The sequence below is a fragment of the Tenrec ecaudatus genome, chromosome 14 (genome assembly GCF_050624435.1).
Source record: "Tenrec ecaudatus isolate mTenEca1 chromosome 14, mTenEca1.hap1, whole genome shotgun sequence".
NCBI lineage: Eukaryota > Metazoa > Chordata > Mammalia > Afrosoricida > Tenrecidae > Tenrec > Tenrec ecaudatus.
In genome coordinates this window covers 98,970,146-98,997,844 of record NC_134543.1, presented here as the reverse complement: position 1 = coordinate 98,997,844, position 27,699 = coordinate 98,970,146, and the positions used below count along the sequence as shown (strand labels likewise).

Genomic DNA, 27,699 nt, shown 5'->3' with positions numbered 1-27,699 from the left:
CTGCTTAAAATCCAGCCCAACCCCTGACAGTCACAGCTCAGACCCCAGAGGCATGGAGTTAGCTCACTCTCACAGGGCGTGTGTGAGGCCCCAGGCCCTCATGGCTTCAGTCCGGGGCAGTGACATGGTGGTGAAGCACCAGTGCCAGGGGCTGGGCCCACTGCCCAGGGCGGGCCAAGCCCTCCCAGCCCCTTCCCTGGGCAGGTCCAGGCCTGATGCCATTACAAAGAGCCCAGAATTGCCACAGGATCCACCTCCTACCACTCCCCACCCTCTGGAGGGCAGAGCTAAGTGAAGCCCAGGACGAGAGCAGGCCACACGAGGGCTATCAGGCGACTCTGCCCTTTGAGCCTCCTTTTCTTTCAGACTAGGCAAAGGCCAGCCTTGATCGAATGTCCCTGTGTACCCTTTGTAGCCTGACAACTCCACACACCCCACATTCCCTATCCCCTTCACTGCTTACATGGTTTCCATAGCATGGATCACCTTGTAATTGTCTCTATATAAATTTGCCTTTTGTTTTGGTTTGGTTTACTGTCTACTTTTCCCCTACAAGATTGCCAATTGTATGAAAGTGCTGTTTTTGTCTTGTTTATTTGCCATTGGGTTCCCAGGGCCTACACGCTAGGCACTTGACCTGTATCAGTGCACTAGTTAGCAAATCTTTCACGAAGTCACTAGCCCCTGGCTACCTGAGGAGCCTCTGGTGGGCAGTCTGTGAATGTGGGCCTAGTGCAAGAATGCAGGGCTATTTATTGAAAGGCAAACTGGCAGCGGGAAGAATGGGTTGTGTGATCTTGGGTATGCTCCTGAACCTCAGTTTCCTCCTCTGTAAAACAGGACTATCTACCTCCCAGAATTCTGTGACAATTAAGGATGCCGTGAAAAACAATAAAAGAGGCAGTGCATCCCCACCTGCATGGTGTACTCTGGTGTGACAAAGGCAAAGAGCTACCCGGGGTCTGCATTGCAAAAGGTGCCCCGGTGACAGCATCCCAGGCAGGACTTGATGGATACTACTGACTTATTTGGAATTGCAAGTCATCCCTCGGGATTCACTTCTGGAGGGAAAATCTTAGAGCTCAAATTATTCTTTCTACGTGATCATGAGTCTCAGCTGTTTCCTAGGGCATCACTGGCTGGGGTCCTCTCTAGATTCCTCAAACCCAACGCCTTCCAACAGAGCAACTCTCTTAGAGCAGGCCAGGAAACGAACTGCTATCTCTGTGTCTTAAGACATCTTACTGGCCCCTTCTTCAAAGGAAGTATTACTTGAGAAGGTTTGGCATGAGGCAGCCAATGAAGAATATGGCCATTCGTGAAGTGTTATCAGTACCCGTTTCTCCTGAACACTCCTCTTCTGTCACAGACAGGAAGAGGAAAATCTTGACGATGATTTTCCCGCAGGACTTACCAGCCACATCCAAGGGCAGTGGCTGACCCTCTTCCTTCAATCATTCTGGCATAGCATAGCACTGCTCAGTTCCTCCAAGTGAACGGACTCCTGGGTGACTCAGAACATCTGCCTGTGATGCTTCCTCTGCCTGGAATGCTCAGGGGAGCCGCCCATTGGTTCCTCTGCACGCAGACGTAAGCTCAAAAGTTTCCTCGCAGTCTTGAAGGGGCGCTTGGGGCCCAGTGATCCTCTCACCGTCTTGTTCATCACCCTGTGTCACTGTCTTCAGCACGGACCACTCTGACACGATCTTGCTCACTTGTTTGTTGACATGCTGAAGGCCCACCCCTCTCTTAAATCTACGATCCACAGACGCAGGGACTGTCTTCTTCACTGCTGTACCGGTTCCTGGACTAGTGCCAGCGTCAGTCAGGACTTCAATAAAAAAGGAACGGACACATTTGGGGGAATAACTCAAGGGTCCCGGCTTCTGGTGTAAGATCGCTCACAGGAAAAACAGCACTGAGGGGCCCACTGTGTGCTGAGTGACCCAATGTGACTCATCGTTAGCAGGGGGCCCAGTTCACTCATCCTGTCTTCCCAAGTCTGCCTGGTCTCCCTCCATCCCACTCATTCCTTGGCCACCCGCCTACACTGGGCTTACCACGGAGAATGAGGCGTTGGCTCTGTCTCCCTTATCTCAGAGGTCACCAGGACACAGTGCAGGAGGCGTTTCTGTGGCTTCCCGCTCCGTCCGTGCTTTGGAGCTGGTGAATCTCAGTGCATATGTGCTGAGTAACTGAAAGGCCGTCTCAAGAAAGCTGGACTTCCTCCTTCCTGCTCATTACTTGAAGTCAAGCTGTCTCCTCTTGGCTATTGGTAGGGCCAGGTACCTTTCCAGTAGGCAAGCAGCAGCTCTGCCTGAGCACACCAAGGGAAGTCCACACTGGGGACTGGTTGGTCCCCCAGTGGCAACAGGGGCTGTGCTGGACTCTAAAGCTCCTGGACCCTCCCACCCCACAGCCAGTCGGGGGGCGGGGAACACACACACAAAACTTGGGTTGAGCCAAGTATGGGGGCTCAACTAAACTGAATCCTATAGAGAGGTTGTCGGGGGACGGACAGTGCGAGAGGAGAAGGGTGGGCTTCCTGCAGGGACCACCACAGCAAAGGGGGGACTCGGAAGAATGCTGCAGCAGCCCCTACAACCGAGAAGCCTCTCCCCAAACTTCACACTTATCCTGGAGTTTCAATCCACCTCTGCCTACAAACGCTGCCTCCCCCCCTTCCCCGCCCCTCCCCCCTTCCCTAGGCGATTTCATTTCCTCTCAGAAAACCTTGTTTTGGTTTGATATTTGCCTCCAGGCCTCTGGGAGAGTTTTCTGAGCTTTGTTTCTCTTCTTGTTTCTAGGATACCTGAGCTGGCTCCCAGAGCAACAGCCCAGTGAGAACAAGAAGGGGGTGTTGGGATCACCAGCTAGGAAGGAAACCCGAGGCACGAAGAGCCCGCTCCCATGGACTTTGGTGATCCCCAGATACCCCAGGGACACACCAGGGGGCTCCAGCTCAGAGCCAAACTTCAACACCCAGAAAGGAGCAAAGAATTTAGAAGTTCTAGGAACTCGCAAGGTCAGGGAGCAGATCAGTGGGCTGCCCAGGCCAGGCCAGGCAGAAGGCCTACTAGAGGTTAGAGCAGGAGTCTCCACACACCTCCCTGGAAGGCATGCCTCCAGGCCCATGTCCTAAGGTGGTAACCTGCCCCCAAACACAAGCGCACGCCCTCAACGACGCCAGGCCTGGGGCCTGGGCGTGTGGGAGAGGAGGGCAAGCAGCGCTTCACACACCGCACAGGGCCCAGCACGTACTGGGCAGCAGCCCAGGCCTCTCCTGTCAAAGCTACATCTAACCCCAGTCCCACCTCCATCCAACAAGAAGGAACCTGGTTTCCCAGGCTGAGGCAGGAATGACTAGAATTCGTCTCCACTCCCCGCCCCCTCAGGGCAGGCTGCACAGAGTTCTCCAGCTCCAGAGGTCAGACCAGTCCACAAGCCCCCGCCACCACTGAGGAGATGGACTGACCCCAGAACCACAGGCAGAAGTCTGTTTCCTGGTACAGACCCAGAGGCCAACAAATGAGTCTTCTCATTCAAGAAGCTTTCCAGTAGGAGGGCAAGTTAAAAAGTAGTGCCACAAAATCACAGAAACCTTTATTAAACAAAAGCTGCCCAAAAGGTGGGTACGGTTATTTTTCAACATATCCTCCCATCTAGGTCTAGACCAGTGGCTCTCAACCTTCCTAACGCCGCAACCCTTTCATACAGTTCCTCATGTTGTGGTGACCCCCCCCCCAGCCATAAAATGATTTTCATTGCTACTTCATAACTGTAATTTTGCTACTGTGATGAATCATAATGTAAATATCTCATATGCAGGATGTATTTTCACTGCTACAAATTGAACATCATTAAAGTATAGCAATTACCACAAAAACAATCTGTAATTATGAATTGTGAAATATTTATTTCTAATGACAAATAAATGAAATTTTGTCTTGAAGCCTGGTGTAGCATGGGTAACCGTCTTCACGTCAGGTACTTGTATGTGGGCATATCTGCATGTGGGCGGACCCGCCTGGCGACGGATAGAGGGGTAGTGTCTCGGTCACTAAGACCATCAGAAATATGTGTTTTCCGATGGTCTTAGGTGACCCCTGTGAAAGGGTCTTTCAATCCCCAAAGGGGTCTCGACCCACAGGTTGAGAACTGCTGGTCTAGACACTTCTAAAGGCATGGTTTCCACATCTCTAACCCTTTCCTGAAGACAGCAGAACTCCTAGACTGACACCACATCACACTGTCTCTGAGCATCATGCAGGGGCGCCTATGAAATGGTCCTTCCATTTGAGAAACACACAGAAGTCTAAAGGGGTAACGATAGGGCTGTGGATTGGAAGGGGTACAGTTGATCAAATTCCTGGCCTTTTTCTCACAATGCAGTTTTCTATTTCCTTAAAATGCTCACAATAAGGCTCATAATAAGCCTCCATGATCATCTCATGTCCTTTGAAGGAAATCTATCAAGATTATTCCTTCCAATCTCAATAAACAGTCACCGTAACCTTCTGACATTTTCCTCCTTGAATTTTCCTGGCCCAGCATATCCCCTCAGAAGCCACTGTGCTGACTTGATTTCATTTTAAGGCATTCTAAACGAGACTACGACACGTGTATTACTGCGAGAGCTTGTCTGCAGCCATCCACTGATTGCAAAGACATGTTTAAACACAGTTTGGGGGGCTGGCCCCATTACCAACTACGTGGATAACCCTTCCTCCCCCAGAAGAATTCATGTCAGAGGACAGCACCGAAGCTACAGCTCAGGGAGAGGCACATGTCTGATCAGAGCACACGGGAGCAAGCGAGGGGGAGGTGAAAAAGGGTGAAGCACATCCTGGCCCACCAAGCCCCGAGGACAGTATTTCTGCTCTGAGCAGCCAATGCACACAGAGGACCATAGGGCCGGCCTCACCATGAGACACGGCATCCCGCACCAACCCATAGCGCTACGGGGGACAACACTGGAGACACACGGTGAGAACTGTGTCCGCCCTGACCCCACCACACCGAGGTTAGATGCTGGGGCCATGCAACAAAGCAACAAAGGGAGCAGAGCAATGAAATCCCCAGAGAACACCAAAAATAGACTGTTGGGCCAGGGCATGGTGCCCCATCAGACTCAACTTGAAAACACTAGTAAAGAAAAACAAATAGACCTTGAACTATTTACTTTGTTGTTGTTATAGCTATAGTTTTATTTTCTATTGTTGCTTTGGTGTGCTCAGTCTTGTGTATATTGTCGTCTGCTGCATATCTATCTGGAAGGGATAGGCGGGATAAACAAACCGGAAGAGATAACAACGGGATGAGAGTTCCTGCAGGGGGGGGGGATGGGAGAGGGGGAGGCAGGGGAAAGGAAGTGGGTGTTAACAAACTCAGGGACAAGGGAACAATAAGTGACGAAAATCGATGGTGAGGAGGGTGTAGGAGGTCTGGTAGGGATTGATCAAGGGCAATGTAACTGAGAGGAATTACTGGAACTCAAATGAAGACTGAACATGATAGTGGGGCAAGAACAAAGTAAAGGGAAATATAGGGAAAAACTAGGAGGCAAAGGGCATTTATAGAAAATCTAAATATAGGCATGTATGAATGTAAATATATTTATATACGTGATGGGAAATAGATCGATGTACATATATTTATACGTTTAGTATTAAGGAAGCAGATAGACATTGAGCCTTTATTTAAGTACTCCTCAACACAAGAACACTTTGTTCTAATAATCCATCACTGATATGCTGCTCACCTTCCTGACACATTCACTGAAGACAAAGCTGGTGCATAGCAAATGTGGTGAAGAAAGCTGATGGTGCCCTGCTATAGAGAGATACAGCACCTGGGGTCTTAAAGACTTGAAGATAAACTAGTGGCCATCTAGCTGAGAAACAACAAAGCCCACATGGAAGCAGCACAACAGCCTGTGTGATCATGAGGTGTCAATGGGATCAGGTATCAGGCATCAAAGACCCAGAGCAAAAAAATCATCATAATGTGAATGGGGGGCGGGGTGCAGGGTGGAGACCTAAAGTCAATCTGTAAGCAATTAGACATCCCCTTACAGAAGGGTCGTGGGGAGAAGATGGGCCAGTCAGGGTGCAGTATAACACCATGAAACATATAGCTTTCCTCTAGTTCTTTAAAGCTTTCTCCCCTCACTATCATGACCCTAATTCTACCTTACAAATCTGGTTAGACCAGAGCATGTTCATGGGTACAGATAAGAGCTGGAAACACACAGAATATAAGACAGATAAATGCCTCAGGACCAATATTGAGAGTAGTCATACCAGGAGGGGAAGGGGAAGGTGGGAGGAGAAAAGGGGAACTGATCACAATGACCTATCTATAACCCCCTCCCAGGGGAATGGACAACAGACAAGGGGATAAATGGAGACATCAGACAGTGCAAGTCATGAAAAAAAAATTTATAAATTATCAAGGTTTCATGAGGGAGGGTTGGGGTGGAATAAGGAGCTGATACCCAGGGCTCAAGTAGAAAGAAAATGCTTTGAAAAAGATGATGGCAACATATGTACAAATGTGCTTGAGACAATGGATGGATGTATGGATTATGATGAGTTGTATGAGCCCCCAATAAAATTATTTTTTTAAATAAAATAAAAATAAACACAGTTTGGAATAAACCCAGGCACGTATGAACTAAAACCCTAATAGCAGGGCAGACACTTACTAGCTGTGCAGTCTTGAGTAAATTACTCGATTTCTTTGAATCTCAGTTTCCTCCTCTAAAATATCGTACTTCTTATACACAGAGGAGTGTTGCTGCATATAGATAGATAGATAGATAGATAGATAGATAGATAGATAGATAGATAGATAGATAGATAGATGTGTATATATATATGTGTATGTATATGTATGTATGCATGTATCTGCCTATACTGGGATTCCACTCATGTAGTCTGCTGCATACAGAGCTCTTCATCCTAAAATGGTGCGCGGTAGTGACCAGACATTCTGTTTGTATGTTGCTAAGTCAGAAAGTAGTGCTATCAGGGTTTCAGTTCATGCGTGCCTGGGTTTATTCCAGGTAAATTCAAGGAGGACTGAAGCAAGGTAGAAACAAGGACCACCCCCAACAAAGGACTGTATTTCCTTTACAAAAATGGCACCAAAAACTTGCCTGTATATATCTCCCAGAAGATATCAGACAGGCCCTCGCCATCCCAGGGCACATCCCCAATACACTTCCAAGGCACTTACCCAGCGGGGTAGGCGACTAAACCTGACCGGGGGTCGCAGGCCAGTCCCCTGCCTCCAGCTACTGTTATTCCCAGCACCTTCTCCAAGGTCACCTGTTGAAACATGAGAAGAGACATGTTAAGAGCAGTGTAGGGTAGGGAAGAGGGTGCAGCAGGGCCCTGGAACCACACTGCAAGGCTAGTGCCTTTTTCAGGAAAACGTAGTTACTACTTTTTCCAGGTGCTGTCCTAACCATAGGCCTCTTTCTGCTGCTGCGAATCTGTACAGCAGAACAGATAACAATTCAACAATTTCTACTGATAAAAGTCAGTGACATCAATTACATTCTTCAAGCGGGGCTACCATCTTACCCTTGTTGCTCCCCCATCAACATCAGCTCCTTGTTGCCCCTTCAGTGTCCTAAGACCTGAAGAGTCTGATCCCACACAGATGCTCTTGTCCTCATCGGGTGCCACAGAGTGTGTTCTGACTCATAGCAAACCTATGCACTGCAGACAAAACACTGCCTACGCCTGAACCAGCCTCACAATTGTGGTGATGTTTGAGCCCATTGTTGCAGCCACTGTGTCAATCCATCCTGTCCCTGGCCTTCCACTTTTTCATTGCCCCTCTACTTTACCAAGCACAATAGCCTTCTCCAGGGACTGGTGTTTTTCTTTTTTTTTTTTTTTCACGTGTCTCCGGACTGGTCTTTCTTGACAATGTGTCCAAAGTACGTGAGATGAAGTCTCACCATGCTTGCCTCTAAGGACCATTCTGGTGGTACTTCTTCCAAGACAGATTTATTTGTATGTTCTTTTGGCAGTCCATGGTACTTTCAACATTCTTCACTGGCACCGTAATTCAAATACGTCAATTCTTCTTTGATCTTCCCTTCCTTGGTCAATGACAATTTCCACATGCATCTATGGCAATGGAAAATACCACGCCGGTGTAGTATAGCACCAATGAAACACACAACTTTCCTCTAGCTCTTTAATGCTTCTGGGCCCGCCTACGCCCCCCTCACTATCATGACCCCAATTGTACCTTACAAATCTGGGTAGATCAGGATATGTACACTGGTACAGATAAGAACTCAAAACACAGGGAATCCAGGACAGATAAACCCCTCAGGACCAATAATGAGAGTAGCGATACCAGGAGGGGAAGAGGAAGGCAGGGGGAGAAAGGAGGCAGCGATCCCAATGATCTACATGTAACCCCCTCCCAGGAGGACAGACAACAGTAATGTAAGACATGAAAAAATAATAATTTATAAATTATCAAGGGTTCATGAGGGAGGGAGGGAGGGAGGGAGGGAGGGAGGGAGGGAGGGAGGGGGAAATGAGCTGATATCAAGGGATCAAGTAGAAAGAAAATGTTTTGAAAATGATGGCAACATATGTACAAATGTGCTTAACACAATGGATGGATGGATGGATGGATGGATGGATGGATGGATGGATGGATGGATGGATGGATGGATGGGTGAGTGGGTGGGTGGGTGGATGGGTGGGTGGGTGGATGGGAGGATGGGTGGGTGGGTGGATGGGTGGGTGGGTGGATGGATAGATTATGATAAGCTGTAAAAGCCCCCATGAAATGATTTTTTTTTTTAAAGAAAGAAAATACCATGCCTTGTATCAGGGCACATTGGTCCTCAAAGTAACGTCCTTGCTTTTCACACTTTAAAGAGATCTTGTGCAGCAGATTCACCCAATGCAACTTGTCTTTTATCTCCTGGCTGCTGCTTCCATGAGCATTGACTGTGGATCCAAGGAGGACAAAATCCTTGACAACTTGAATCTTTTCTCCATTGCGCATGATGTTACCTACTGGTACAGTTGGGAAGGTCTGGGTTGTCATCCAGTTCTTCTGGCCTCATGGTAAAGGAGGCAATTGTTCAGAAGGCAATTAGCCAAGCATTCCATTCCCTCCACCTCTTCCTGACTTTCCTTCTTTCCCTATTGCTCCAGGCACAGAGCTGTTGGTGTACCTTGGATTGCTGCTTGCACTACACCATGAGGAGGCTATGCAGGCCTCATCTGCTGTTAGCAGGGCTCCGTCTGCTGGCACCCTGGGAAAGAAGTGACTGGCCACAGAAGATCAAGGATTGCCTTAACCCCGGAAGGCACCATGTACGAGAGAAAGCCTTGGCTCCTCAGGTGCCCAGAACTGAGGAGGTAACTGATCTTCAAACTCTGGTGGGCATGAAGGAAAGCCCATATAATCTACTATGAATGAAAAAAGGGTTTGGTATCAACTAGGTAACACATCCCTTACTCTCGGCATCCCATCATGAACTTCCTCTCCATCCCAGGATTCTACCGCACACGTGTCCTGGCAGTTCAGGGAGGCTACCAGCCTAGGAAACCTGGCTTGATACGGTGTTTTGCAAAAGCGCAGATTCTCTGAGTACTTTAATTATTATACTTATCCCACAACTCCAGCAGAGATGAAAGGGAAAAACCAGTCAAGTACTCGGATATTCTAAGAGGGATCTCATGATCGCATGAGAATGTGCCATGCTTCCCCTCCTCAAGATAGCTCCCCCACACTGCCTGCAGCCCCGGGGCACACATTGGACTAGTGTTGAATGAGTTCACTGGCCTTCCTGCTACACGATCCCATGCTTGACAGTCAGACTACAGTGTGATCTCCTGCTAGTCACTCCGGGTCCTGTCTCCACTAGAGCTGCCCGGACTCCCTGCATTGGTCCTCAGAAAGGTCTTGGATCTCCCTTGGCTGAGCGAGAGGGGCCTCTGACTAGCCATGTAAACCGGCTGGACTGTTTCTAGAGTGAGGAGCTGACCCAGAGAGCCTCTTGAGGTGTTCCTGCCTTAGGACAGGGTGGGGGGAGGTCCCAGAAACAAGTAGGATAGTCTTCAGATCTCTTCTCTTGAACATTACTAACTGCCAAACTCACCGTGCTCCTAGAGGGCCTATTTGAATTCTTATCTCTGAGGACCACTTTTGTTTGAATTAGGCTGGTCATCGTGAGGGAAGCAGAGCCCCAGGTCTTTCTGCTGCAGAGCCATCGAGTAGGTTGGAACCCCAACCGTTCAGGTAGCAGCAGAGCACTGTGATGTTGTAGCCCCGAAGCTAGCTCCTCAAGCCTGGTGAGCGCAAAGGCATCCAGGGGAAGGCTTAGGCCGCTACCCCTGCTCCTGGGCACGACACCCTAAGGAACAGTCCTGCTGCAACAAATGGCTCCACAGAGGAAGGAGCAGCCTTTCCCAGGTGGGTGCAAAGGTGCAATACAACAAACCAAGTACCTGAGAGGAAACACTGTGCACCTGCGGGTCTCTCCAAGCTCTTCTGATTTCAGGCCAATCTTCTGGATTGAGATGAGCAAGATTCAAAAAGGTCCTACAACGTTTTGACCGAGCTCCGTAGTATGGCATACATTTTGTATCCTGTCCCAGTGCATGAATACATGCATATGGGCGCATGCACACACGACAGAAATGAAAGTTCGAGAAAACCGTACTTGGTGTTACTGCATGTGACACATTCTCCCCCTTTGGCTTCAGCTCTGGCCCCAAAGAATCAGAGCAGTCTGTTGGTTCCCCACTGCCCTGCTCTCGGATGGGAATCTGAGTAGGTGTCTTGTGGGTTGATGATCCAATTCCCCAGAAAATTACTTCAGAGACTACCTTGGACTTGGTCAACACGGCTCTAAAGCAGGAAGCACATGCGTTACTCAGATGTTTATCAAGCTCTTAGACCACGATCCATGGCATTAAGCACATTTTATCTCATGATCCGGTAGTACGTACGTGCATGTGTGCGTGTGGATACAACGTAAAGTTAAGTTCTAGAAAACAATACTAGTTATTGCGTGCGATCGGGCTCCTTTCCAGTCTGTTTCCTTCCGAGCCCACGGCATTGGTCTCATGAGCCACGAGCAGGCTGAAAGCCCCAGCAGGAGGTGGTGCTCAGTGCCTGCACTGCACACTGCACAGCGACACCGTGCTTCCAGGTGAGCAAAGCCCCAAGAGCAGGAGCTTGGGCTTCAAGCTTGGCTTATTTTCAAAGCATTTATGGGTTGGTTTGTTTGTTTGGTTGGTTTTTTTCTTTTTCTGGCTTTCTGAGCAGCTATCCAAGGAAGAAATAGCAGTTTCCTTTGGCTCTGTGGAGGGGGAGGAGAGGTGAAAAAACATTCAGGGCCATCAGCTGGTTTTTATTTTATGTTCTTAACTCAAACCAGCTTCCTGTTTGCAGGGAGGTTTGGGGCTGTGCTCCACTTTCAAAGGATCGGCGAATTCAGATTTCCGGCATGGTCTGTAACATCTAGGCTTACTTTGCAAGGTTCAGGGCAATGGACTTTATGAAATGACACACTCGCTCTCTTTAATAACCTTCCCCCACCCTCTCTTTCTAAAAAGGGTGTAAAAAAGGGCCCACGGCCACACAATTGTGGGCCGCGTTCCCTATCAGAGCTTCACTTCCCCCAAAACTGGAGCATTCACCAGCACAGCACCGGAGTCAAGCTGCTAGTACCGCTCAGGCTCCAAGCTGGTCCCCTACTTTAGCCCTCACCAGCCCTCACCACCACCACCCCCCCCCCCCCGATGATTCTCAACAGAACAAGCCACCAGATTCCCTTACAGTATAAACGAGATCAAGGCATCTCTCTGCTCAAAATCCCTCAAGTTAAAGCCCAAAGGTTTTGCCCAGGGTTAGCAAGCCTTTGCAGTATCAGGCCTCTCTGACCTCCTTTCTTACTGTCACCACTCTACTCCAGCCAACCGGCCACCTGAAGTACCACAAGCAGTCTAGCCTCGGGTTCTTATCATACGCTACTGCTTCTGCCCCACAGCACTCCCTTAGCGAGTCACCAGCTCTCTCTCTCTCACACACAACGGACGTAGGACGTTAGTGAGCTGCCTGACACAGACAGGGCCCTGGACGGAGAGCTAATGAGTACGCAAGTGCATGGCACAGGTGGCTCCCAAACCAGGAAAGACCAGCCATCAATACTCCAGTGAACGTAGGGGGTGGTTTCAGATGGTGGAGTTGCTCCCCACCAAGCATCTACGACGGGTAAAGCTACAGAGTTGCTATGAGTCAGAATTGACTGGATGGCAGTGGGTCTGGCTTTGTTTTTGGTTAGCTAAGGGTGGGCATACAGAGAGCCCAATGATCGAGGAACATTTGGTTTTGTATACAGAAAAGGGGCACAAAATTGCTCCTTCTATGATTCTGTAAGAGAAGACTACCCAAAAAGCTCATGGAAAAATTCCATTATCCTTTCATTCCAGCTTCCAAGAACTTTTTGAAGCCACCTTATAGAGTTTTACTTACTATCTGTTCTACATATCTCGGAAACCAAAAACCCAAACCAGTAGCCTTCGTGTCAATTCCAATTCGCCTCAACCTACAGGATAGACTCAGCCTGTCCCATGTGGTTTCCAAGGCTGGAATCTTTGTGTAAACAGGTGGCACGGAGTGATGAGTGGTTTGAACAGCCAGCCTGACATTTAGCAGCCAGGCACTGAACCAATACGCCCATAGGGCCCCAAATACTGCAGAGTCAATATTAAAAGAGAGGAAGGATGTGGTCCAAGACATGGTTGTGGCACTCAGTACTTTATAAGAAACATCTTTCTATAGCTCACACCCCCATTCTGTCTTCCAGGTGTTTCGCTAACCCAAACTGACCTAGCAATTGGGCAGAAAGGGTATGATGAACTCAAAAAAAGTGTATTTTGGTTGGGTGTACGTTTCTTAAGGGTTATAAAGTTGTACGTGTACTTGGTGCTCTGTCAATGTCTAGTGACACTCTTAGCGAAAGCTTTCAGGAACCAATGTGTGTATCCCTCTTGCTGACTGCTACTCATGGCAGCTGGTGATGAGTCAGGAGCCCCACGGTTTGGGTCCCTGACCCTGAGTAACTATGAGGAGGGAGGTCCCGTGCAGACCCCACAGTGAGCATGCAGGATGAGCAAGAAATCAACTATTGGTTCAGTCATGGAAATGTTGCCGTTGTTAGTCATCACAATGTTACCTAAAACCCCAAAATTTCCCCAACTTTTTTGTTTCGAGACAAATATGAACAAATTAACAAGCATCCCAAAGAGCTAACCTTTTGTTTACACAGCTAAAACATGATCTATATTCCAAACTACAACTAAAATGTCTACATATGTGCTATTAACTTCAAGTCATAATAAACCCATTCCATGTTAACATCAATAACATTTTTATTAAAAATAACTCAAGTTCCCAAAACAAAAAATAACTCAGTGAGAAAAGTGGCACTGTTTTACAATTTGCAAATCTCTTTCTGCCTAGCTTAATGAAAGACAGCTGGATTCTCAACTGCGTGAAATCCACTGCCACATGTTATGCTAGTTGAAGCGTCAGAAAAGAAGCGGGCTATGTAGCTGGAAAAAAAGAGGCCTTCACAGGCCTTCGAAGCAGAGTTGGGGGACATCTGGGATCCTGAGCTCTCACTCTGAGAGACAATGACTAGCCTCTCTTGAATGCAGATGAAAAAAAGCAAGCCTTTGGGTGTAAAAGCAATCATGTAGGGAAATCAAGGCAGAGAAGAGGCTCGGAAAAAGGGAAGTTCTGAATGTCTAGGAAGGGGCCTACAGCCAACCTCTGATATGCACTTCAGATCCAAACCCCCCAAAACCAAACGTCCATGAAGCATAGCCCAAAACACAGGCACCCCAGCTCAAGGAACTTCCTAAGGTCAGTGACTGGAAGCACTGCTGCTAGCGACAGCCGGCACCTGGACAGACCACTCTAGAGCTAGCGCTTCATGCACAAGTGAAAGCCCGGGGGGGGGGGGGGGGGGGAGTAGTGCTTTCCCCCACATCCAAAGGCAGAAGACCCGAGCTGTGGCCCTCTTGGCTTTGGCAGGTGAAGGGTGTGGAGATGGCGGAAAGCCTATACCCACCCACAAGACGGTGTCATCTTTACCCCAACGCAGGGCTGCTGAGGACAGAGCCACCACAGGGAGGGTGCGAGGGTGCGAGGCCCCGTCACTCCCCGCGCCGGAGGCGGGGCAGTATCGTGTCGCCTGAGAAAAATAAGGCAAGCAAAACCATTTCACTTTAATAAGCTGAAGAGATAACTTCACAAAGGCCCGTTCCCAAGAGAGACTCAAAGAATAAAGACAAGTGTTTAAGTGCTTTCTGGCTCTCATTAAAGTGGATGGGAAAACAGGTGGCTCGGAAGCGCCACCACCATGTACTCATCCAAAACAGAACAGGGTTTTCCAACCTGCAGACTGCAACCTATTAATAGGTCTTGAAATCAGTTTAGTCGGAGATGAACGAAGCCGAACAGAAAATGCAAGTTCATGGCCTAGAGTAGGAATAATTACTGATGGTGCAACTTGTTCCTGGGGAGAGAGGAGGGGGTCACACTGTAAATGTATTTCTTCATGTGTGTTTTTCTCAAAAAAAAAAAAAATGTTTGCAAGTCATTGTGACATTGTGGAGGATCCTACCGGAGAATAGACAGTCTACCCTCAAGAAACTCGACGCCACTAGAGGAGATGAAGCCGCTGCACTACACAGCCATCCAGCATGTGATGAGCGCCGTGCACAACACACAGCGCTCAAAAGGAGCAAGAGCGTGGTTTAGAAGGAGGATCGAGGAAGGGAAACAAGGAAGACATGCTATTTGGACCGGGCCTTGCAGTACAGACAGGATTTCACCCGGTAGAAATACAGACAGAAGTGACACTGGGTAGAGGAAGCTGCATGTGCAGAACTTGGGCAACAGGAAGGAGCAGGGCAAGCAAGGAATGGTGAAGGCAAAGACTGTGTAGGAGAGAGGTTGTGACAGACCAGAAAGGGCCTTGAATGCTGAATAAAGGGGAGGGGCGGGGGAGGGAGGAAGTGTGTAGGCTTTGAGAGGCCATCAAAGTATTCTGAGCAGGGGATACAACAAACGTCGTTTTCTGGTTTGTTTTTTTTAAAAGCCAAATTTGGCAATGATGTCAGGCAAGGGAGTCACAATAATTCAGGCGAGCAGGGTCGAGGATCTAGTCCAGGATGAAGACAGTGCAAGCGGGAGAGAAGAATGGGGAGTGTACAAGTCTGAAGATAGAAGACAGACAACTCACACTCTGAACCGCAGGGATAAGCAGCAGGTGGGTCTGGACAAAGGAGGATGGGAGCCAGGAAGTCTGCTTCCGAGGCGCTGCGTCTAAGGCACTGCAGGGATATTTCGGAGGCGCCAGAGACCACTTCAAGGACCCCTGGTGGCACAGTACCCACAGGGGAAGCTCTACTGTGGCCTACAGGCTTGCTATGAGTCAGGATCGACTCATTGGAAGTGGTTTTGTGTATGTTTAAAAGAACACTTCAATTCGAAACAAACATAGGACTGGTACATGACAGAGATCATCACTCACAGGAGAAAAGCACTGCTGGAAGTACAATGGTAAAGGAGGTGAAGGGGGCGGGGCAAGGAGAGAGAAACTGAGGCCAGAACCTTGGAGGAATACCTGTTTTTAGAATACGGGGAAAGTGAGATGCCAGGCAGTTAGAAAGGGTGGAGGAAAACCAGGCAGCTAGGGCAGCAGAGTTTCTAAAACGGAGGGGCAGTCAGATGTGAGGGCCAAAAGGACTGGTGCTCCAGATTCCAGAGACATCGGCATAGAACAGGGGCCCTCACGGTTCCAAATTCCCAATGGAATCCTTCCAAAAGTTTTTCAGGGCGCTACAGTCCCTGGATCTGATTCGTTCACAAGCTGGAGGGGAGCTCACAGTCAGTGGCACTGCTAGGAATAGACCTCTTGCTTGGGCTCCTGGTATAAACTGTTCATTTTGCTCTCCCTTTCCTAGTGTGAAGGGCCACAACAGTGATCCACAAAGCATGGGAACAGCTAAGAGAGAACTAAGAGGCCAGAGCCTCAAAAGGCCAGGGTCATCTAGGATTGGGCTGGCCTCAAACTGGTGAGGAAACGCTGGCAACTGGGAGGAAGCAAGCTCGCTCTGCTTTTGCTGTCATGAGCACTCCCACTACCAGCTCCCTTCTTCCACCTCCCTCCTCCCACTTCTCAACTCCGCTCAATACAAGTTATAAATACCTGACTTATAAGTCATTCCAGCCAAACCATGGGCTTGCTCTTTCTATAAACAGACATGTCAGAGACCTGTCCAAGGCAGAGCATTCTGCAACTTACCCTCCCTTCTTGCGGGTTAAGAATAACACTGCTAGTCTCTTGCCCACACACTGCACTCTAATCTCCCCCAGCGGACTTGCCACCAGATGCTGAGAATCGCCACTTACTCAGAAGCCACAGAGGAAGCTCAGTAGGCACTGGACAGAGATTCAGTAGCTGGACCTGGGGGGTGGAGGGGGGGATGTTTATACCACTGTACCACTGCAGGCTCAGCTCCGCTCTTTCCATCTGGTCAGAGGCAGGAAGGGGCACAATGACCTGGCTATGGATCCTGAAAAAGGCATGGGGAAGGCAGAAGATAGAGCAGCAGGCAAAAGAAGAGGGACAAGAGTTTGTTCCACTCCTACTGGCTCTAGTATTTAGTGTGTGTGTGTGTGTGTGTGTGTGTGTGTGTGTGTGTGTGTGTGTGTGTCTGTCTCCACAGCAGGCCTAAAAATGAGGTCTGACCTCTCCTTGCCAAGCAGATTATAGAAAGAGGAAGGCCGAGTGGTCTTCCTAATGCCACAGTAGCCCATGAGGCCAGAGCTGCCTCAGGTCCTGCTCATAGTACAATCTACACTGTCAATGTGGACAGCTAACACCAGTTTCCAAGGCAACAGACATTACAGTGTCATGAGAATCTGATTTCGTGTGCAGATGGAAGAGGAGGTCAGGCTGGCATCAGAAAGGGGGGGGTAGGAAACTCTAGCTAAAAGCCTCAGTTACAGTATAATCATCTGCACGTGGCCAAGTCCTGAGGGGCGCTCAGACCTCACTCGCACAGTACCTAGTACTGAGCAGGCACTTTCGCCCTCCCTTCCTCTCCCACAGTTATGACATGGGAATGGGTAGGAGAGGTCTCCATTGAAGCAAACAGAATAGGAAAAAAAAAAATAATTCTCTAAGGCCAGTCTTCTCTACAATAAGACCAGAACTAGAAAAAAAAAAAAAAAAGTTGAATGAGGTCAAAGTCTGATCATCAACAAGGGTTCAATTTCTCCTCATTCACCAACTCTTCAGGCCTTTGTTTCCAACAGTGTAACTCAGGAGAATGCACACTGTGCCTTACGGACTAAGTGTGCAGAGTGAAGGCGTGTGCTGGGGCCAAAAGGGGAGTGGAGAGAGCTCTCGGTGCCCTTGCAAATCCCTCTCTCCCGTGCCACGAGAATCCTCTGGAAAGCATGGCCGTTTCTTCTGTTCTCTACAAATACTTCCTTTCTTGCCATGCCCGGCGCCAAAACCCTCGTCCAGGCCCTCAGATTCCCATATTCCTGGACACAGCAGTGACTGGCTAACCAGTCTCCTCCTAGCAGTCGCTGGCCTCCTTTCACGAGAATAACCTTTACACAGATTAACACTCCCAAACCCAACTCCCTGCCGTCATTCCAACTCACCAGGGCGGTCAGAGCGAACACGTGCTCACATCCTTCATCTGCTCAAGAGCCTTCAACGGTTCCCTCAGGCCAGCTCAACACAGGAGAAATGTCTCAGCATAATATCCAAAGCTGTCAGTGGGCCTTACCTTCTCCTATTTCCTACTACTCACCCACACCACCCATGCGTTAGTCAGTCTGGACTATTCAGGCTTCTCAGAAGGAGCCTTGGGGCTTTAATTCGTGTTCTTCTTCTACCGGGAATGTCCCTCCCCTTCATTAGGTCATTGGGAAAGCCTAACCTTTGAAGGACTCGCATCATGCTCCATTCTCTGTGATGCCTCCTGTGGTCACCCTGGCCTGAAAAGCTGGCTCCCTCCTTGGCACGTGATTTATTTCAATCACATGGCATGTCCTATCTAGTACCTTGCACTGAAGTTCTTCATGGTTCGTCACATCTCTCGGAGGGCAGAGGCTGTTCTTCCGGCACAGGCAGTGCTTAAACAGTCCAAACCCACTCGCCTGTACTACTTAGCAAGGATTCACCGCCTCAGAGACCCACCGGGGCAGCTCTGCTGCAGTGGCACTCTGGCTAAGCAAGGGCATGTTGTTTAATCGCCTACGGAATCGGTTCTCCTCCTTTCTAGCCTGTCAGTGCCAGAGTGCAAACAGGAAGCGGGTTGCTGACGTCTTTTCACCCAGGTTTGAGACGGTCTAGAATTAGATGGCGATATCCTTGTGCCTCCAATGATCATACACAAACGTTGGTTCTCGTGACTCTGACGTCAATAGGCCGTACAATTTGGAATAGAGAAATGACAATAGCGTTGCCTTCAAAATTCTTTACATGTCCTTTTTCAGAAATAAGAGTCAAGCACGTATTAACAGTGGTCATCTCTGGGTGTTGGACTTATGGAAAGTATGTATTTAATGAGCTAGCTTCTAAAAGGCCATAGAAAATAGAAGGTAAAGATAATGGAATTTTCCCTCAAAATTTTGGAAGCTCCCTTGTATTTACCTAAGCTCACCAAGGAAATATTTCTGAAGATATTAGAAATTGAATCTAATGGGTTTGTGAGATATTTGTGCTATTGTTTCTAAATAAAAGCTTACTACATCAGATAAATTTTTCATCAACACTTGTGCATAACTGTCTCAATGAGTATAACTGTCTCAATGAGTATACAGATTCAATATTTTTAACCTACTAGTTTTAAATGAAACTTATATGAAATGTGCATATCTAAACTGGTTATTTTTACCTTTATTGGTTTTTTCTAATTAAAAAAGTAGCAGACTCATTGTAAAGAATTCAAACATTAGAGAAACATACATAACAGATAAATATCCACCAAAGCCGCTACCTCTCCCTGAGCTAACCGATGTGAACACTGGCTTAGTATACAGAGCCTCACTTTTCTCAACACACACACTCCCATACAGGTGTTTGGACAGAAGACATCATCACTAACATAAGAATATCCGCTAGACAATGTGCTTTTTATGTTCTCATATAATCAATTCATATCTCTCTTCAATCCCACATCAGTACATAAAAGACATCATCATTTTTAGCAAGTATTTCATTTCATGGATGCACAGCAATCCTCTATTGATGGCTCATTAGATGACAGTACTTTATAGATTCCACTATTAGCAGAGATTTCGCTATTAAGAATCACATCAGCACACACATTTATGCTGGTGTGTGAGTGTACACACAGAACAAGATCTCAGACTGATAACTGCCGGATCAAAAAGCATGGGTAAACACAGGTTTCTTCTAGTGACTCTCCCCCACCGCATTATCCTCCTTACACTGGACTGAAGCCTGCTTTCACCCACTCTGTATAGGTAAGACACACCTGTCTCACACTTCTACTCACATTTTCTTTGGTTATTGCTGCTGGTGGTGGTAACTTTCATTTTTAAGCAAAAAATGTTTACAATAGAACAATTCACTTTGTTCACATTAGAAACTTAAAACAACAGGTAAATAAAATTAATGTATTTTCACTCTGTCTATAGATTCTTCATCTGGAAAGAAAAAGCCTGGGATGAATTTCCTCCCCAAATTAATTCTCAACATAAATAAATTAGCTCTCAATGAAGAAAAGGTTCTATCAAAATTAAAAGTCATGTCTATTAAAAAGGCCTCTCAGCAGACACAGAAAACTGGAGTTCCTTTCCCCCAGGTCACTGGGTGACTTTTGTTCTTCAAGCCCTCAAATCATGCCCACAGCCCTGAAATAAGGGCACAGAAGTTAACATCAAAAAGACTATTTGCTAAGTGTTTCCTTAGGTGAATGGTTAAGATACTGTTGATACAGGTTAGAGCACTGACAAGAAACAGGTGCTAAAGACAGAGGCCAACAAAAGCAGCACAGGGAGGGAGGATGCTGACATGTCAACAAGCTGCAACTTCTTACAAATGGGAATGTGAAGAAAAGGAAAGTCCTATCAGAATGTTAGAAAACTCCTTCCCATTCTCGATCTGTGGCCCCTGATAACACCACCCCGAGCTTGGGGTCGCTTTTACCTCAGCGTGACCCTCCGTGTTTGAGAGTGGGGCTGTGCCTCAAGCTTTCAAAGGCTAGGCTTGACCCGAACTGTCAACCTTTGGGTTAGTACAAACTCACTGCCACTGAGTCGACTCGGGCTCCCTGCAGCCCGAGAGGACAGAGGAGACTGCCACGATGGGTTTCTGAGACTATGAGCCTCATTCTTCTCCCGAGGAGCGACTGGTAGATTTAAACAGGTACCCTTGCAGTTTGCAGTCCAACGGGTCACCATTACGCCACCAGGACTGCTCCTAAGAGCCACCCTTCTGATAACATTGAGGAGCCCCTCAACATTAGCAACCTCTTCGCACTGTAAAGCAGGAGTCCTGGTGGTGTCACAAAACAGAAGGTCAGAGCTCTGAATCACCAGCCACTCCACAGACAAAAATGTGGTAGAAAATTTGCTTAAAGATTTACAGACTTAGAAACCCTATGGGGTAGTTTTACTTTGTCCTAGGGCAATGGATTTTTAAAGCTCTAAACATATGCAGTCATTAAAATGTGCTTTCGGCTTCTCCATTCTGCTCTTCCTGTCTCACTTCACTCTGCCTTTTTACTCTCCCTCTCCACTGGAGAAGCCGGCAGGATTCGATTGCCAATAAGACCTGTAATCCGGGGAAGAAAAGAAAGAAAAATGTGCTCTCACATTTACTGAACTAGCCCAGTTACCATTGCGTCAACCCTATCTCATGGCACGCCTGTGTGTGTCCAGCACAACTGTGCTCCTCGGGCTTTGCACGGCTGATTTTTCAGAGGCGGATTGCCAGGCCTTTTTTCTGAGCTGCCTCTAGGTCAGCGGTTCTCAATCTGTGGGTGGCAACCCCTTTGGGGGTCAAATGACCCTTTCACTGGGATCCCCCGATTCTTAACAGTAGCAAGCTGACAGTTATGAAGTAGCAACGAAAATAATGTTATGGTTCGGCAGAAGGAAGGTTGAGAACCGCTGCTCTAGGTAGACTTGAACCTCCATGTGAATTGCTTGCATCACTCACCCAATTAAACCTCATTTAATCTTACAACCACCCCAGGAAGAAGGCAATCGTCTCCAGTTTTACCACTGAGAAGCCAGCTCCTCAGAAGCAAGGGCAGCATGCCCTGCCTTCCCCTCCCCTTCACGCCACACCGCCCCGGCCTGGCTCCTCCAAGTATGGCCCATAGAAGACTACTGTTAACATCACTTGGAGCTTGGTGGAAACAGTCTCAAGGCCCACCTGACCCACTGCCATCCAGTGGCTTGTTACTCATAGTGCTCCTCTCTGGAGGGTTTCTACGAGAGCAGAGAGCCTTAACTTCCTCCCTCACTGTGGCTAGTGGGTTTGAACCACCCATTTTCCAGTTAGCAGTCCAATCCTTACCAGACACTGCTCCCAGGGCTCCTCAGAGCTCTGAAATTGAAACCTGCAGTTATTTCAACAAGAGTCCCACTTCCCCTCCCCCACTGTCTATGTAAGACCGAATGATTAGTCCTATTCTCCGGCCAGCTCTGGGTTTGCCCTGGGAGAACGTGTCTTGTGACAGCTGCTGTGGGGGCCTCAAGGGAGAGACCAAAGCAGCCCAGGGAAGGAAGCCCGTCCCAGCAGAAAAACACGTTTAGAAGAGTCTGCTGCAAGTTATAATGTCATATGAAAACCATCATAGGGTGCAAAGATACAGTGCTCTCCCAGAGAGAGGCCAGCCCCTGAGTGTCAGGGTACCGGAGGCAGGCCAGCAGCCTGTCTACTGCAAATTTAGTGCTGACAGGCAGTTGACGGCTCTACTCCCAGGCAGTCGCGAGGTGGCAAGGGTCAGGCTTTCTGAGCATGCTCCAAGCTCCTCCCCAGGGATCACCAACAGCACGTGGGCCGCACTCCACCCACTTCACCTAGGCTGGGGCTTCCTTTGCCCTGGACTGAAGCTGGGGCAGCGGCAGGAGGGCAGACTTCCTATGTTTCTGTGCTTATGATTACTGTCATAGGAGAGAGAAGAAATCAAAGTAGGAGGGCCTTCCAAAAGTCCATTGGAAAATGAGACGGAGAGACAATGAAACACTTCCATGAGCTTTTGAGGCTCCCTTACAATACAAATGTGCCTGAGGAACTTCACGGCCCTGGGGTCCACACAGTCAAACTGAGTCAGGCGGGCAGGCGGCCTCCTTTCTACGTATTTTCCTATTCATGGCCCCCAGTTCTCACCATCCAGGGCAGTCCTGGGCATGGAACTTCTCTCTCCTCCATCCTTACTGCCCCCACTCAAAAACAGCCAATTTGACCCTGCAGCAGTGCTCAAAGACAAGCTCAGTGGTGGGTAGGGAGAGGCAGAGACATGAGAAAGGGAATTCAGAGATAAAGTGGGAGAGATCTGGGGTAGCACTTAAATTCCCAAACCAGACCCTCTGCCTTCAAAGTCGATTCCAACTCAAAGCCACCCTACAGGGCAGAGTAAAACTGCCCGTTTGGAGTTTCTGAGACTTTCAGTCTTGAGAGGGGCAGACAGCCTCATCTTTCCCCACAGGAGTGGCTGGTGGGTTTGGACTACTGGCTTGTGTGGTTAGCACCAGCAACTAGTCACGCATATAAGGCACACAGTCAACTTGCCAACCAGAGCAGTTTAAAGCTCGCTCTCTCTCTCTCTCTCTCTCTCTCGCTCTCTCTCGCTCTCTCTTTTTCTCACACACACACGCACGCACACACAAAACCAAGGGCATACACACTACCAAGGGTATCTGTCCATCTCTACTTCACTGCCCACCTCACCTCAACCCAACCAGAGGAGCACAATAAAAGGATCTGGGACCAACCACACAGCTGGACCCTGTCAACTTGACATGCAAACTGCACAGCTCTATCGACACCCAGGGCAAGACGTGGGGCTAACGGTTGAAGAACCCTGGTGCTGGAGCAGAATGCAAGGAGCAAGTACACAAAGGGACCAGAATCTCTGGGTTTGGGTTATGAAGTGAAGTCAGAGAATCCATCACGTTGATCTTTATGGGACTGTTGGGGAGACACAGTATACTTCCTCAAGCTGAGTGCAGATGTGACTCTAGGTTAACGTGCCAATAGCAACACTAGGCGTACATTTGTGCTCAGTGCCGTGGTTTGCACATGGGAGCTCAGAAGTTTTTACAATATTGGGTTGAATTGGAGCTCAGTCACTTACTGTGAAACCACCAGGTATTCATCTGACCTTTTCTAGCACCGGTTTCCTCATCTACAAAATGGGGGACAATATTTTCTTCACAGTTATGTGAAAATTGAAAATTATGTGTAACATATGTGGTGCAGCGCCTGGTACATAGCAAAAGCTCACTACGTTAGTTATTATTAATACTGCGATTATCTCTAATATAACTACCACGGGGAGAAGGCGAAGACAATGTGAGCAGGGAAAGGATGGTTTCAATAGCATGATGCCTGAAATGGGGAACGATACAACACCCTCCTAACGACGGGGGAGGGGGGAGACACAAACCGTCACGGTCGAGTCTTCGAGTATTTGCACTTTTAAAAGAAGGTCACCTTGATTACATAAACGCAAGCCCCATCTCCATCCGCACCCGACTCCGGGGCACTGTTGGCATCGCTTCCTTCAGCATCTACCAATGCGTCAGCAGTGCCCTTATTTCTTGACCTGGGTGGAGGGCACATGGGGGCACATTTTGTAAGTACTCACGGTGCAGTGCATTTCACAAACGACTCCACGTCGATTCCGTGTCATACTTCTAGGAGGCCTGACTTTGGAAAGGCCAGCACCGTTAGCAGGGGCAGCTGCGTGGCTGGGAAACGACAAGCAGTCCACTAAAGGCACACACACATCTGAGAAGGGAGGGCTCGCAACGAGCGTGGACTGAGAAAAGACGAAGCTCAGCACGAATGAGGGGCAGGGCGCACACCCTTCTCAAGACCGCCCCGAGAGAAGTTGACAGTATGGTCCCCCAAGGGTGGTGTCACCGTCTCCATGTAAGCTGAAATCTCAGCTGTGAAGGACGGGCAGGCAAGGGGAAGCATCCTCAGCCTCGTTTCAGTTTTAGGGTACAGACTGAGTCTGAACACAATCTTAAAGGACTGCTTTATGAACTAGGGAATGAAAACAGCCTTACACACATGATCTATGACGGGCTGACAGTGGGGGAGTCACGTGGAATTTACTACTTAGCAGTCTCAGAGGTCACCTGTAGACACCAAAGTCACTTTTCCGTAAGAGTCCTTCAAAAACAAGGAAATGAAGTGGCCACCAAGAAGTATAGTACAATGCCGACAGAACTGACGAGAAGAGAGGCAAGACTTGGAAAATCTGAGCACCCTAAAAATACCAACCACACGATGCACGCTGCCCAGGCTGGCTGTGGCTTCTTGACTTTTTTAGTTTGTAGCTGTTTTCCTCTTTATTTTTAACAGTAACAGAAGTTTAGGTGAAATCCACAAGTGTGACAATAAACACCCAAGTAGGTGGGCCGCTCTCATTCCCTCCCTCTGCTGAGAGCCGCCGAGCAAAGGAAGCCAGCAGAGAGCACGCCGCCGGCCCTGCAGGAAACAATGGAGCCAGAGGCTTATTATCTTGCAGCAATGCGGAGGTGCTAGCGTACAAATCCAACCTGTAGCTGTTTTCCTGACCAACACTGCATGCAGCCTGAACGCGAAGTAAAACCAACAGATACTCTGAGGACAGGAGGAGGGCAGACCGTGTTCCCTGCGAAGCTTGTTTGGATAAACACAGTCCCACGTCAAGTCCTGGACGGCTTTCCAAACCAAGGGGCAGAAAGAAGAGCACAGCCCAGCTTGGGGCTCAGGAGTGGGGTCACCAAGGTCAGGCTGAAGCTCTCCCAGTGTTTCTTCCTTGGCCACGAAAGGAAAACATACAGCTGACAAATGGAAAAGGGAGGGGGAGTCAGAGAAATACCAATGGCTCCTAAGAGACTCAAAGTACTGGCAGGGGGGAAGATGGTGACTCAACCGGACCCAACCAGGGAAATCTGCCCTCAGTACAGAGCAAGCGAGGAAAGGGGAACTTGGAAAGCAGCAGAACCACTAACACAGAAATGAATGAGGCCAAGACGAGGAGGGAAGGCTCCGAAAGGCAACAGAGCCCAAAGAGAGGCGGCTGTTTCCAACCGAGGAAGAATCGCGGGGCCCAGGGAAGGGGAATTCTGCCCCCACCCCCAGTGCGAGTCACTTTGAAGGCTGAGGCAGCTGCAGGCACCGGAAGAAGGAATGAAATGAAGATCAAAGAAGCGAAACTGAGAGCACTGACACTTTTCCTTTTACACCACCTGTTCTGAAGCTCCCAAGACACTCCACCGCCTGAATCAGAGAATGCACCAGAGGAAAAACAAGAACCTGCCCAAGGTCGTTTACAAAGGCAGGGAGGAGCAAGGCTGCTGGCCACAGGACCTCCACCCTTGGTCACCTATTCTAGACGAGAGCCCACTAAAATAACCACTGGATCCTAAGAGCCCCGAGGGACGCGGGCAGTGGATGCTGTCAGTTGCCACAGAATCCATTCAAACTCCTGGAGAGTCGCTCCATGGGGTGCTCAAGGCTATGCCTATATCAGAAGCAGATTCCCAGGCCTGTCTCCCAAGGCACCTACCTCTAAGGGGGATCCGAACCACCAACCATTCAGTTAGTGATGGAGCACTTACATGTGTGTCTCACCCAGCTACTAGATCCCACTGAGTAAATTATGATTCATAGCGGAGCTGTAGGTTGGGGGTTGGCTGCCAACTTTAAGGCTGGCAGTTCAAAACCACCAGGCACCCCTTGGTTAGAAAGACGAGGCTGTCTGCTTCCATAAGGATTTTTAGACAGAGGGTTGCTATGATTATTAGGAAATCAACTCAAGAACAGTGGATCTGGAAAGTAGATAGGTGACATAAAGATTGGCCTGGACAGAGGGATATTATCACAAAGTTTCTTACTTCTATCCACAAAGTAAATTCCTCATCTGCCTTAGGAAGGGAATGAGCGGCTCCTCAGATCTGACGCTGTGACAGTGTAACCCTCTCAAATCTCTCCTGACATGGCAGTTTACAGAGCAATCGGTCTAGAAGACACAGTAGCTATGCAAACTGTAAGGAAGAGAAGAACCCTTGCTAGGCTGGCTTTGTACCTGCAAAGCCTACAAGACGCCTTCATGAGGGCTGGGTATGGGTCTGAGCACCTGCGCCAGCGCCGCCAGTAGGCCTCTGGTGGTATGTAAGACAAAGGAGCGTCAACACGTTTATGGAATTCAAAGACAATTTCTCATGAACTTCTGAAGCCCCCTCTTATATATGCAACTTGCCACACTGGACCCCCTGAGGTTCTGATTCAAGGTAGCTAGGGTAGGGCTCGGGATGCATACATAGATAAACATTGCTTGGCCACCCTGATGTCTCACTCCCCCAAGCTGAAAGCCAGCAAGCAAAGACGATGATTCATGAGTGCTCTGGAAAGGAACTGTCTCCCCACTACCAAAGAGGCAAATGAGAGTCTCAACACTTACACCTGGGGCTCGCCCACTGAGCCAAAGTTGAAATTCAGTGACTGCCTGTTTACTCCTCCATGAAACCTGCTTGCACAAACCCTTCCTAGTGCCACACATAAACAGCGCCATCGTAAAGGCAAAGGCACCAAGGAAGAGAGGGGGAGACTGTGAGTTAGAGCTGCAATGAGAAAAACTGAGACACAGGAGAAAGCTGCTCGCCACGCTGCCCAATGTTCCAGAGGGGATAAAACACAACCCACGTTAGGCTGACCGCTACTGAGGAGGAGGAGGATTTCAAAACTTGCTTCACTTACTTTTTTCAAAACCTAACAGTCCTCCAGCACAGGCAGTCCTTTTGTATCCCTAACTTAAATCTTGCCTGCTCGGCTCCAGTCCATTTCTGTCCTTTGTTAAAACAGAAAAGCAGCCAAGCTCCCTCCACATAAAAATCTTTCAGAAACGCAAGGAGGGGGAAGGGTTGCATACACACTTGCTTCTTAAGGAAAACAGAGATTCATGCTGGTGAGGCACAATCGAGAGGAACGGTAGGAGGCTGAGCCTTGTAGAGGACTGGAACTCGGAGGGCATTAACAAGCGATACCTTTGAGTTACACTTCAACAACTCAGCAGACCGGACATAAAGTCCACTGACCCCGGGGATGCCACACCCTTTAAGAAAGCAGAGCACAAACCCCAGCTCTCACTTATTCTCAGAGGTTCAAACCCACCAGCTGCTCCTCGGAATTAAGATCCCCTAAGATTTACAGCCTCGGAAATCCTATATGAGGTCCCTCTGAGTCCAAATCGACTGGAGTTGATGGCAGTGGGATCTGCGAGGGGAGGCACAGTGCGGTAACCATTGGGCAACTAATTGCAATGCCAGGGACCCCAACCCACCAGGCAGGAAAACGCCATGGCACCCGACTTCTAAAAAGACTATCCCCCGGGAAGCCCTGTAGGGCAGTTCTAC

At 48.6% G+C, this 27,699-nt stretch overlaps 1 protein-coding gene across 1 annotated transcript in view; it reads right to left on the bottom strand.

Moving 5' to 3' along the window:
- Positions 1-27,699, bottom strand: part of MAPKBP1 (mitogen-activated protein kinase binding protein 1) — a 70,561-nt gene that overhangs the window by 38,989 nt on the left and 3,873 nt on the right. The window contains exon 3 of the mRNA XM_075532351.1: positions 7,240-7,331. Within this exon, the coding sequence (XP_075388466.1) occupies positions 7,240-7,331 (92 nt within the window). The remainder of the gene's footprint in view (positions 1-7,239; positions 7,332-27,699) is intronic.